A 14,430-nucleotide genomic window follows, 5' to 3' on the forward strand; every position below is an offset into this window, starting at 1 on the left:
TTCAATGAAATATTCAATAACCACATTCCTCAAGCCTACAAAACAAGCCTAATCATCCCAATCCTCAAGCCAAACACCGATAAAACGAAAACTTCTTCATAACGACCCATCTCCCTCAACTGCTGTATAGCAAAGACACTTGATAAAATAATAGCGAAAAGACTCTGGTGGCTAGTGACATATAACAATCTAATTAACGACAACCAATGTGGAAGAACGCACATTCCACGTCTCTGTTGATGGGTACAAATCGTCAATCAAGCCAATTGCAGCTGGAGTTCCTCAAGAAAGCGTTCTTGGCCCAACCCTATACTCAGTTTTTGCTTCGGACATGCCTACTCACACACCAGTCACAGAGGTAGACGAAGAAGATGTGCTCATAGCCACCTACGCTGACGATACTGCTGTGCTCACGAAAAGTAAAAGTATCCTGGCTGCCACTTCTGGTCTACAGGAATACCTGGATGCATTCCAGCAATGGGCTGAGAACTGGAATGTGCGCATCAACGCTGAGAAGTGTGCCAATGTGACGTTCTCCAACCGAACAGGTAGCTGTCCGGGTGTCAGTCTGAATGGGAGACTGATCAGACACCATCAGGCTTATAAATACCTTGGTATTACCCTCGATAGGAAGCTCACCTTCAGCAGGCACATCACAAATATTCAGCAAGCGTTCAGGACCAAGGTTGCTCGGATGTCTTGGCACCACGCAACAAACTGTCGCTTGGCTGCAAGGTCAATTTGTATATATTGGCCCCCTGCCTGTTCTACGGCCTGCAGGTATACGGCATAGCTGCGAAGAGTCACCTTAATAAGATCCGGATCTTACAGGCGAAGACCTTAAGAAGAATTTTGGGGGCTCCTTGGTATATGAGAACAAGAGACATCGAACGCGACCTCAAGGTGCCCAAATTAGGAGACAAGCTCCAGAACATCGCCCAAAAATATATGGAAAGGCTTAATGTACACCCCAACAGCCTAGCAAGGAAGCTAGGAACTGCAGCTGTGGTCAATGCTGACCCTCGGACTAGAGTCAAAAGAAGACTCAAGCGACACCACCCTCATGACCTCCCTGACCTGGTTTTGACCTAGAAAGTCTTAGTTTTAAAATTCATTAGAATAATCAAATAAATAATAATTATTATGTTATATCAACTATTATAATTCTCCCTATCATTTTTAGGATTAAAAATCTGTTAGTCTTAAGTAACCAAGACATATTGTAAAATAAAATAATTTAAGCAGATCAAATTAAGTTGCCGCATGGGTAACAGTGCGTTGATCAAATAATAAAAACATCATCGTTCAATAAAGAAAAAAAAAAAAAAACAACAAATACAAATGGAACACACACATAAACCTACTTCTACCCAAACTACACAACAAGCTAAATATAATAAAATGCTTATCTAGTCTTAAATTTAATTGCAACACGCATACACTACTTAATGTCGCAAAAGCAACAATTATAGCCAAACTAGAGTATGTTTTGTTTCTGTACGGCCATGCTCCCAAAAGCATTTTAAACAAAATAAAAACACCGTTTAACTCCGCTATCCGTCCAGCTCTCGGCGCCTATCGCTCTACCCCAATAAATAACTTACTTTACGAATCGAATACTCCCCCCTTAGAAATGAAACGAGAACTTCAAATAGCCAAACTATCCCAAAACCTAATCTTCTCCAAAAACACACCAATACATAAGTTCTTGAAGCCTAAAAAAGCTAATAAGAAAAAAACATCAACAATAGACCGAACAATCAAGCTTAGCCTAGAACTTAACCTACCCTACAAACCAATAAAACTCCATAAACACAGGCCATCATGGACCCTCCCCAATCTAATAGACACGTCACTTAGAATCCATAAGAAAGAACAAACATCTCCAGACCAATACAGAAAATTATACGAACACACAAAGAATGACCTCAAAACACATAATTTCATATTCACGGACGGTTCAAAAATTAATTACACAATATCATTCGCCATTACAACGGAGACAGACGTCTTGAAATACGGCATACTGTCCCCATATTCATCCGTCCTCACCTCCGAAACAATCGCAATCCTAGAAGCCATAGAACTTACTAAAAACCGAAGAGGCAAATTTATTATCTGTTCCGACTCCCTATCAGCAATAGATTCAATTCAAAACACAAATAATAACAACTTTTACCCAAGCAGAATACGATCGCTAATAACGCAACACGCACCTAAAATTAAAATAATGTGGATTCCTGGCCATTCAGGAATAAAAGGAAATGAACTAGCCGATCAAGCTGCAAAATCAGCAAGCAGTATGCCACTAATCCTCACCCCAAACATAAATACCACAGATATAAAAAAACACCTTAAAGCCGACCTTGCGACAAAACAGAAAGAACACATAATAAACTGCAGTCCATGGTACCAATCTATTAACACGAACACCTCACACACATGCGATTACCTTAAACAATCCCACCCAAATTGGACCAGACTCGACCAAATAAAAATAATACGACTTCGACTAGGACACACAAACATATCCCACCAACACTACCTAAATCCCAATTCAATACCAACTTGTCCGTTTTGCCAAGGTGATATTTCTTTAAACCACATATTAAACTCATTCCCATCCCTCCTACAAGCCAAGCAAGATATATTTAACAACACCAACCCTCTAGACCTTCTTAGCAAACCCAATCCAGATAACATACAAAAACTGATACTTTTCCTCAAAAAAACTAAATTATACCACAAAATCTAAAAACAAAACAGACATTTGTACATAACAAGCCAGCAATTAGTTACCAAATTAGATATTAACTAAATTAAGATATAATAACATTGTAAATAAATATAGCTGTAAGCCCCGTAGATAATGCTATACTATCCAAGTTAGTCTAGTTTTGTAAACTATTCTATCTATCATAATAAATAAATAAATAAGTGCATGGTCAGCATTCCCACGCCGACCAAATGCATAATACATAAGTACATAGCTCGCTCTCTCGATAAGCCTAGATATATAAGATATAAATAAGAAAGCCGCTCCGCCGCTGGTGTATCCGGCAGCGCAGCTACGCGGCTTAGCCTAAGACGAAATATATTCAAAACTCACAACGCAGACACTGTAAAGACGTTGAACTGGCAGAACCATTTCTGCCAAACAAAAATTAAATAAAAATCAAATAAAAACCTAAGTCAGCCTGACGGCTGCAATCAAAACCAAAAGACTTGTGTTATCAATGAACGAACCATTACACTAGCTAAATCTAGCTATTAAAAACTAGTAAGAAAAGCTGATAACTCCGGAGGGAAATATTAAATAATTATCGGAAATTATTTAGGTTGGTTGTTTTTTATCCTCTAAGAAATAAAAGACTAAATCGGGGGGGAAATAATTAGACAGAAAACCGGGAAGCATGCAAATATAATTTTTGGTTAAATATATCGCTACAATTTTTTATTTATGTTTGGAACGAAGGACTTTTCTTTCTCAATTTGGATGTTTAGGTTATATTTTTATATCTTTATTTGTATTAGTTGTATAATATAAATGTGTATTGTATTGTGGTATATATTTTTGAGGACATTTTTAACAGCAATTTAGGGATGGACGATATAAATGAATTGCGGATTTGTGGGGGTAATATATATATATATATAAATGCTTGGGCACTAGCGGATCACAGTGAGACGTAGCAAGGTCCCATATAGGCAAAGTGCTTATGTAAATTATTTTCCGTTTAATTAAAAGCTCAGAAACTTTAGGTCGTTGTGGTTTTATTCAACTCTAAATTGTGACTGAACAGAAAAGATCTTATGGTACCCTAAGCTAGCTGTGGGTGTTAGGAAGCGACGCGGCAGAGCTCGGCACATCTGGTTTGAACTAACCATGATCTACAATGTCAGCAATTTGTCGTCAAGGGCCGAAAATGCGCACGCAAGACAAACTGCGGACGCTGTTAATGACACTTGCGACGTTTTGAACGGATGATTAGTTTATTGAACTGAAGAGTGTATTACAATGTTGCAGTTCTTCAGTTGGGTCGGCGGATGTTTAGTTTATTGAACTGAGCAATGTTGCAATATTTTGTTATTTATTATTTTAGGCATTTATTGTTAAATGTTGTTTTGTGTTATTAGCTGTGTTAACTTGTATGCACTTTAAAACAATAGAGAATGCTATAGACGAGTTCCCCGACTATCAGATAGCCGTTACTCAGCTAGTGTGAATGCGAACCCGAAAATTTTATTATTCTGGAATATCAATAGATATTGTGGAATAAAATAAGTCAAAAATTTAGAATTGTTCAATAGTGCGTTTTGCAGGTGAAAGGAAAAAACCGCTTCCACTCTAACGACCCCAAGCCGCACTTGTACCGAAATGCCAAATAATATTGAAATTCCTTGTTCACACTTCCAGCCGAGTAACGAGTATTCGGGAAACTTGACTATAGAATTCTCTTTTGTTTGAGTATATAATTAAAAAGGCACGAAAAAAAAAATAAATTTACATATATACATATAACAAATATATTCTCAAAAAATAGAAATTTTTAATTAGAATTTTGAAATTTTTATTTGGAAATATAGTTTTATTCGCAATTAAGAAGTACTTATTGAGCTGATAATTTTAAACAAATCTGAAGAAAACACAGACTTAAAAGTTCCGATACCAGTAAGTGGGATTTTTGAACTGCTGCTGGGTGATCACCTGGTTATGTTGAAAAGAAAATTATGAAAAATATAAAAGTCATTTAAATGTATTTACCCTTTAAAATATGAACATTTACGGACTTGGAGTTTGCATTTGACGGTAAGCAAGAATATTGCCCTGAGTCAGCAATGCTTGCTCGTTGAATCAACAGATACGATGTTGTTATGTCTCCTTTTTCAGTTATTACTGAAACTCCTCCCCTTGGTGAATCATAGTTAATTTCCTGCGAAAAAAGTAATGCTTTTTGTTGGTTAAAGAGTTATCAATTAGAATTATCGAATAAGAAAGATATATTCAAAACAAAATTTTTTAGAATCGTGGCATTTGGGAAGATAAAATCTATGGTTATTAAATTAGACTAAACCAATTAGTGCATAGCTTGAGGTGTGTCAGATATTCGTGAGAAAATTTATATATATACCCAGTATGTACCAGGCAAAAGGACACGTTTCTGATTTCGTTCACTTGCTTCAGCAGTATCAATGCCCTTTGCAGTAAAATTGTGGCCACATGGACGTCGCCGTCGATTGAGTTTACCCTGGCCATCATTTCGTCAACCCTCCGTAGGGAGTCATGCGTAGCGTCGAGAACCTCGTATTTATCATTGATGAGTATCTTTTTCTATCCGGCGTAACGCAGGTGGGCCGTATTATTGCCTTTTGGTATCTGAACCTACTAAGGTACGGTTGCCACACAATCCACTAGGCGGTCGCTTCTGTATTGATAACACTGGGCGTATCTAGTAGATTACCCACATCAATTTCCTTGTCATTTACATAGTGGTGTATTTGCGCCACCCAAGCCGGCCAATTTCATTAATTCCATGAACAATAAAGCACTTAATTGGTTCCCGTACCGTATGCAATCTGCTCAGAATGTGTTTTGATAAACAAATTCTTTGGCAACGATAAACGAATTTTTTGGCAACGGCACTTAGCCATTTATGTAAACAAATTCCAAAGCCTAACCTAAGCAGTTTTGCCTGCCCTCTCTGAGGCTTCTCCTCAACTCAAGAATCCAAGAGCAATGCTTTCCCAAAATGCACAAACATATTTCTGAAGTACAGAGGCTTCTTCTCAATTTCACTTGCATTTAATTTAAAATCTTAAGCTGAGCATTAGACAATATAGAACAAAATTCGGTCTCAATACTTAAATCGTCTTTTTTATTTGGAAAACACTTTGATTTCAGCGTTGGACTAAGTTTGTATACGAAACGGATCATTTAATAGATTCAAGGCGATTTGTTTTAGCCTTTTACCTATAACTATATACCCGCAAGTACACAACGATAGTAAGGAAATAACATCACCAGAACGAATGAAGAAGAGGGACTAGCGTCGAAGAAAATCTAGCCAGTGCAAGGCGTACGAAGACCAGAAAATGGGGATCGTAAAGATAGAGTCAAGTTGACGAGTAGTAAAAGAAGTCGTCGAGGGAGGTTGTCCGATCATAGAAGTTAGTGGGTCTGAGGGTCAATTGTCGTCAATCGTACATCTCGCTGGGGCTTATCGCACACTTGCGCTGATGCAGCGTTACCTGTTTCTCTTCCTGGATCGTTTGATACATCTTCATAAGGTGATACGGTTTCTTCTTTACCTTGGGGAAAAACAGTATGTACAAGATTAAGGTTCCATTCGTCATGAACGAGGGACGCAATAATTCGATGGCGTCAACCGTATTCTGATAAGGCAAATTACTAACCTCTTCTAATATTTATTCGACTTCCACAAGGTCCAATCTCTTAGACTTTATGATTCTCGTCTAAGCAAGCTCGCAAGCTCTTGTGATTTCAGCGACTTTGCTGGCAAAGATGTTAGCCTTGCTTAGGATACCAGTCGCCGCGTAGACGTCTCTATCGATAACATTTACTCTAACGATAACCTCTTTTATTCTCGTAATTGAATCGTGCGTGGCTTCAAAAAATCTTGAGTCCATCCTCAGTTGTTGGTCGCTATTCTGCGAGGCCATGTCGAGTGAGGTTTAATACCATCAGTTACGGTTTTGAGACCTTCTGTCTTCTTGACCGATTTCCTACACTTGTCTTATTTATCCCAGGTCCACGACGTGAGCCAGCTTGAAGACGTGATTGATCCTCCAGATATCGCCGTGATGAAGCGGGACTATCGAGCCTTTGTTCTTGTAGGTCTGGACGGCTACCACTATGCATGTGAGAACAAAGCTTACACAAAAGGGCTATACAAATCATTCCTATGCTGTATTGTATTAACAGGGGTAGTTTTTTTGTTATATAGATTTCATAGTGTTTTTGCGTGTTTATGTAGTTGTGTTCACTTGTTACTTGTTAAGTTTTATACCCTTTACTCGAAGAGTAAAGATATATACAGTATGTCTAGAAACTGTTTACACACTGTGAAAATTTTTGACTTTAAAGGTAAAGATTAAGGGTTCTTTGCTTAATTAAACGCAAATTTTTTATGAAATATAATTAAACAATACTTATTTTACTTATAAATCAAAAAACAAATCAAAAATATTAAACATACAAGAAAATAAACAACAAAATCCTAGATTACACAGCTTTGGCACTGTCAAGAAACTCTTTACACAAAACACTAAATCGAAGGTTAATCCTAAATTTTTAAATTATTTTATTAAAATTTTAAAAGTCCCCCATTGGCTATGGCTACATATACATATATATATGGCTATATATATGTATATAATTAAATGTTTGCAATACTCATATGTGAAAAAATATAATTTTATTTCACTGAATGATTACAATATTTTATTTGTTGAAAAACGCCGACCGATTACAATTAGGTCTCAAACTAAACTCATCTAATTATTCTGATTTGATTGGCGTTCAAGCCTTGGTATCGAGCTTTTCTGATATGGACTTTAGACCTTAGGGATCTGATCAAGTGAAGAGAAAGAGCTTTGGAGTTGCCGACTTTAATTGTCTTTGGATTTCCCTTGGATTCAAGTGCACTCGCTATTGGATACAAGTGCTCTTAGATTCTTATAGTTTTGTTTATTGAAATCTAATATTTTTGTTTTCGGGATTGCGAGTCCGAGCTTTGAACGTGGGAACGTGACGATGGGGTGAGGGCTTAGGCAAGGAATGTTTAAATTAGGGGACGGATGTTTAGTCTACCAGTGGGTAACTTATTTGGACTTGTAATTTTTTCCACTCAACCCAGTCTTGAGGATCATATGATAATCTTATTCATATCTGGTATCTGTTAGGTACATCCTGAGTAGTGTAGGGTGTATATGTTGTATGTGTATCAGTGTGTAGGCATGTGCTTAAGTCAAAGAGACTTATGGATATGTCACTATATATATTATGTCGGATATTGAGTAGATCTAACGTATTATTTTAATAATTATTTTAATGTAACCGAAATTAAGTGGTTGATCCGTTATGTTAAGAAGGAGCAGCGAATACTAAAATTCACGGTAAGCGTTCCGTCATTGAGTGGGCATCAATTGTGTGTTTATCAAATGAGCATGGCGCCTGTTGTTGTTTTGGTAGAGTTTCGTGGAAACGAAGTAAGGATGATCAAATCACAATATGTACGGTGAAGTGAATGAAAAATCGCGCTCGCCTTCTCCGACATATATATATATATAGTGACGTATTTGGGTGGTCCAAACCGGCCACTTCAATTATTTCAAAGAAAACAGTAATGCACTTTAGTGATTTTCCATAATGTATCCCAGCTGCGCAGCATCCGTTTCTAATAAAGAATTTTTGGCAGCGGCACTCAGCCGTTCTTGTAAACATCCTAAAGCCTGACCTAAGCAGATTTGACTGCTCTCTTTGAACACTTTCTCATCTTAAGAACCCAAGAGCGAGGCTCTCCCGAAATACAAATATTGTTAAATACTGAGGCTTCTCCTCAATCCAATTTGCATTTGATTTTTAGTCATAAGCTGATATCTGAATAAAGAAGTTCAACAAAAACCTTCGTTAAAAAATTCTTCTCGACGTTGTCCTTAGTCAACTGACGGGACATTTATTCGACTCAAATAAAAAATATTACAACACTTACACTTATTTTAATATGGTGTTTTGTAATTCCTAAGAATATTTATCCACCCTGTGATGTTAAGATACAATATTATGATGTACGGATACTTCACTTAATAAATAATAATTAAAAAAAAAACTTTTGTATAATATATAATATTTAGTTAGTCCAAGGTACTTGGCATATGGGTGTAAATAATATTTGATTGTCATTGATTATAATTGCGAAGTTTTTGGGTTGTCGTTTTAATATACACAAAAACAAATACCGATGACAGAGTTGGAACCAAGAAGATTAAAACGCAGAACTCCATCAGAATTAAACTATTAAATTATTAATTTATTAGCGTATCCTTGCACTGGGAAGGGCCGCTTCTTTTATTCTTCACATCTAATCAACAATTACTTATTGTTAATTAAAAAAAAAATAGATTGTAACTTAAAGAAAAATAATTTAAAAAAAAAAAAAAAATAGTTTACAAAGGTCACAAAGGTGCTGTTCCACGAATTTCGAAATGGTCTGTTCCATCGGCAAAAGATTCGGCGGTAAACGTTCCTCCTACTTGGTTTCAATATCGACGATTCAAGATTCTTGAAGACAGACTATCTAAAAATGAGGGCAAGTGCTGAAACTTCCCGAATTTGGGTAAAATTCCTTGTCATCAATAACTGATCTCGTAATGATGGAATTTCTGAAACACGAAACGTGGGTATAAAATCATTGACGGCATTAGTGTAAAGATTCGAAGAGAGAGGCTGTTAAGCACCATTAACTTGCAGGTCCCCGGCTGTTCAATAGAGCAGGTATCAATTCGATCATTAAATAAATTTAGTTGGTGTTCTTGGATGAATAAAAAAAATGTAGTCCCTCTTTCGGATGTCGACAGGTGAAGATGAATCGGAGGGATGGATAAATGTGTGCATTTATCAGGTGACTTATCTAGAATCCCCAAAGGCGTTTCACGGCTTAAACTAGAGAAATCTAAATATATTCATGAAAATCATATTGACATCATCCTTTTTTGAAAACGTCTTACTGATAAATGCCACATCCAAATAAGCAGATTTTTGTTCTTCGGAACAAATCATCCAGATGGAGAAGCACATGGCGGAAAAGGCAAGAAATGACCATTCAGTTTCTGCATTCTACCGACTCATAAGAATATTTTCCTTATCTCACCCCCTACTTAGGACACGTATGGCAGCGTATCAGTTTGATTTTCGAGATAACATGGAACCATTGAACAAGTCACTCGAATAACATTAGAAGAACGAACTGTTTTGAAAAACGGGAATATTGCATGGCAATATTTTTGTGTATCTCCAGGCTTTTGATTTAATGGTTTAAAGTTCAAAACTTAAACAATGCGTACTTAAAACATCCACAAACTCGTGAAATCGTGTCTCTACTAAAGAGCCCTTGCTGTGAGATGGAACTCTGATATATCCGACGACCATGCTATAAACGCATAAAACCCGAAAGCAAATAAAGCTTCCCCCTCCCAACCCCGCTCGATACCACCACTGCAGCTACGGTCATTGTTCTGCAAGCGTTTATAGCATGGTCGTCGTAAAAATGTGGGCGTGACAGTTTTGCGCTGTTAAAGGGCGTTAGGGTGGGCGTGGCAAAAAGTTTTCTGCGAGTAGTGGGAGTTAAAGTGGGCGTGCCATCGTGACGCGCTGCGTCTTTGTCTCTAAAACCTCATCTCAACCTTCTTGCTTTTTTAGTTCCTGAGATCTCGACGTTCATACGGATAGAGGGACAGACGAACAAACGGACTTGGCTAGATCGACTTGGCTATTGATCCTGATGAAGAATATATAAATTATTTAAAGATTAATCGAACCGACTTGCGATATTGTCACCCATCGCTTCCATCGCTGGCTGCTCCGGGTGGTCCGGGGAGCAGGAGAAGATTATTATTTACGTTGAGAGGAACTTTCCTCTTTCAACTGCCAGCCATGTGGCAGAGTAAGTAATAAAAATGTGTTTTACGACATATATTCGGAATAAAAAGTTGACGAGCTGCCGCTCTTTATTCTGGTAAATGCAAATTCAAACTGAAACATAAAATGATTCTTAAAGCTAACAAAGACTCGCAGCGGCCACGCAAATATGCTGTGTTTGCGGGCTGCACACGGGTTTTCGGACAAATGCTGAGTCAGCACTTTGATATTATGTTTTATACACTGAGCCAACTGTTCTAGTTCGTTGGCTTGTGTTAACTACTCCCCCTTCAAGATTACGATATCAAGATATCCCGTTTATTTGCATCGCAGATCTCCGCGCTTCGATGAACCGTAGACAAGTGATGCCGGTACAAATCAATGCACAACAAGTGAATGATGTGAATGATTAGTATCCATTTCTCTTCCAAACTCTTTGATGAACTCCAAGTTACGTTCACTCATCTGGTGAAGATAGGGGAGACTCAGAATATCCCTGTTGGCGTTGATATTCAATGATGGGGAACTAGCTACCTCTGGAGCTCGTATTTGGGCCTTGCCGTGATTTATAAAGGTGGTGTCATTTATCACGACGCGATCGTTGAAGGTGATGACATGTGTGCCACGTTGATAGACTTCTGTTCCGTTGTCCACCGTGACCCTGGCTGGCCGGTCATTGATGATGATGATTCTCTCATCCACGCGGGTTAGGTCGCTTGGTTGCGACTCGCAATGCGCTAGAACGCTGATTGTTGGCAAAAGGTAGCCCCCGGTGTTGGGGTGCAGTTTTTGATTGTATGGACTTCTTCTCAACACTTTGCTACTATTTTGAAAGTGACTGGAAAAATAGTGACCTTCTTACAAGATAATTTTATTTTAGGGAAGTGTATTATGTTAGAGGATTGTAGTATTTTTACAGACGATGCGGACATAAGATCCAATATGGGGGTATCTGTGGGTTCTTTCAGCCAAACTGATTTTAAGTCTGCATGATCTAGGATATTTGGACTGACAATATTATTTTTCGTCAGTGTTACAGCCAACATTAAATTTTGTAACTTCATCATTAGTATTCTATTCCTAGCCAGCAGTGTCTCATATAAATGGCCGGTGTCAATTCGGGTATTTTTATGTGTTTGCAAGATTTGATTTACAGTGGTTGTTAATTGGTTGATTCGACTTTGTATTCTAGTATTAATTTTGATTTGCTTATTGTTTGACTGTGTCAACTGCCACTCTGTGAACCTAACTCTTTCTAGATCATCCGGCGTCCCCGCTACTACCTTTAGAATTGAGCCAAAAAAATCTAAGCTCGTTGCGATTCTGTGGTGGACTCTTAACGAATCCGTAGGTGCGAGGTGTCCACTTTTAGCAACTTCCTCATTGGAGACTGTGGAAACATCTCGTTCATGCTGCTTGTTTCTTCTATTACGCGCATGTGCGATGACACCAATGACAGTGAGAGAAGGATGAAAATTCTGCGCCTGTGGAAATGTATTTTTTTAAGTCGCTTCTTCTTGTTCGCTGAGATTTATCCCATCACCAATTATACTAATACTAAAACATCGTGCCTTTCCAACGGACTTAATGTCTATTAAATGGAAGTTTGCCAAACGGCTGATGATAGGTAGTAATAATAAAAAGTTTAAAATTAATTGAAAGAGTCATTTAAAGTTGTCTTTGTAGACCACCCTCCCTTCAATGAGGAATGTGGTCCCAGGTCTGCTTGTATTGATTTTTCGAAATGCATTCTCTCTAGACCTTAGCGCGTCTTGGGCACTCTTAATTTTGTCAGCAATCCGTTCTTGTGTGTCGTCCGTGGATTCTTGTATTGCGTCGACTGGCCTCTTATCGATGAGCGAATAGATTGATTTATTATATCTGGTAGTGGCTAAGAAGATTATCTCCACCTGGCGAGCTCTAGTAGAGTGCTGTGAAAACGTTCCACTTGCCCGTTTGAAACTCTGTGAAGGGGTGGCGCATTTGTGATGCTGACGCCAAAATGGTTGTCTAGCATGGCCGTGATCGTGTGCGATTTTAACGATGGCTCGTAGTCGCAGTAAATCACTTTGGCGCTTGGGAAGACATTTTTGACCTGCAACACGGCCGGTTTTAAGTCCTCAATTGTACACGCTGTACGACGGCGAATTTAAAAATTTCTTAATGCAAGTGAGAAAATATTTACTATCCGTTGAGAAAATGTCTATGTGTCGCATTTCTCCTACTTAAGATTGAATCGGTGACTCGCCAATCTCTTGTTTCTTCGAATGCCTATCATATTTACCTTTCGCGCATGCTTTGCAGTTTTGGACAATTGCATTGGCCAGTTTGGCCATTTTTGGGAAGTAGAACTCTGTGAGATCCTGCTTCACATTTTCTTTGGCCGACCGGTGGGCAATATTGTGTTCTGCTAATATCACTTTCTTCCTTTCCTCGACCACAAAAATATCTGTAACATGGTTTATGCAGTGCCAGAATCTTGTAGTCGGGAATCTCCGCACTAAATCGTCCTGCACCGTTGCTAACGTGTGCAAATCGCAATGGGGGACGCCCTTGGGGACTATTGAATCCGCAAGGTCAGGAGTAATGACTCCTTGTCGGTGAAGTTGATTGCATGTCGATTCTTATCTTTGAAGAGAACGAAAGAGCGTTTTAGCGGACCTCTTCTAGAATTATTTGTACCTGGAAGCAGTTTCGGGGGTTATCCGTTGATTCTATGGCGTGTTCTTCTATGGCATTAATTTGCTGCATAGACAGGGCATCAGCAACCAAATATTCTTTTCACGGTTTATATACTACTTTCGCACCCGTTTCCTGGATGTGACCCTTCCACCTTTTAATTTTCGCGTTAGAGTTAGAATTTGATACCGAGAATGACAATGGCTAATAATTCTCTTTCATTTGTGGCGTAGTTCATTTCCCTATCCTTTAATGTCCTCGAGATCATTGTAATAGGACGGTTCTCTTGTGAAAGAACTGCTCCAATAGGCTTCCATGCTCCGTAGGCTGAAGCATACGTCGTTAGATGGAATGGCTTATTGTAATCCGGGTATCTGAGCATAAAATCTTCGGAAGCCAAAATGTTGCGCAGTTTTTCGAAAGATTTTTTTTGTGCCTCATTGAATTGTACTTGGATGTGTCGCGATCTATGTCTGCTTACACTTCCATTTTCGCCCTTTAAGATGTCCGAAATAGGCCTTGCTATGGCTGCAAAGTCCTTAATAAAGCATCTGTAATAGCTAGCGAGACCTAGGAATGATCTAACCTCAAATACAGTTTTTCGTTCGGGGAACTCTTTTATGGCTCTGACCTTTTCTGGGTCGGTAGTGGTGCCATCACTGGTGACTATTAAGCCAAGAAAGTTTACGCTTTTTTTTTTCCACAACTTGACTTTTTTACTGAGACTCTCATATTTGCATCGCTTATGGTTTTTCTCATTTTCTGAGAAGATTATTACATCATCGACGTAGACATAGCAAGTCTTGCCGACTTGCTCTCTGAGAATATCATCAATGGCTCTCTGGAAGATGCTGGCAGCATTTTTCAAGCCAAAGGGAAGCCTCTTGAATTCGTACTTCGGTCATTTTCCGCTAAGACGATCTGCTGATACGCGGACTTGAGGTCCAGTGTCGTAATAAATTTGGCCTTGCCCAAGTTGCCCAGTATCATAGAAATATCTGGCATCGGGTATTTGTCCGGGATAGTCCTTTCGTTAAGCTTACGAAAGTCTATCGCTAATCGTCTATTTTGATTGCCGGCCTCGTCGGTTCCTT

General features: G+C 38.6%; 1 protein-coding gene across 3 annotated transcripts in view; it reads right to left on the reverse strand.

Moving 5' to 3' along the window:
* Nucleotides 1–4,561: 4,561 nt before the first annotated feature.
* The window catches only part of LOC117135856 (neurotrimin), a 131,610-nt gene continuing 121,741 nt past the window's right edge, over nucleotides 4,562–14,430 (reverse strand). The window contains exons 6-7 of one of the 3 annotated variants that reach the window (XM_033296376.1): nucleotides 4,766–4,934; nucleotides 4,562–4,708 (exon numbers count right to left, since the gene is read on the reverse strand). In XM_033296376.1, the coding sequence (XP_033152267.1) occupies nucleotides 4,611–4,708; nucleotides 4,766–4,934 (267 nt within the window). In that variant the 3' untranslated portion in view covers nucleotides 4,562–4,610. Of the gene's footprint in view, nucleotides 4,709–4,765; nucleotides 4,952–14,430 lie in introns of those variants that run through there. The other 2 variants (XM_033296375.1, XM_033296377.1) reach the window with 2 other exon arrangements.

Source organism: Drosophila mauritiana, chromosome 2R, assembly GCF_004382145.1.
Source record: "Drosophila mauritiana strain mau12 chromosome 2R, ASM438214v1, whole genome shotgun sequence".
Classification (NCBI taxonomy): domain Eukaryota; kingdom Metazoa; phylum Arthropoda; class Insecta; order Diptera; family Drosophilidae; genus Drosophila; species Drosophila mauritiana.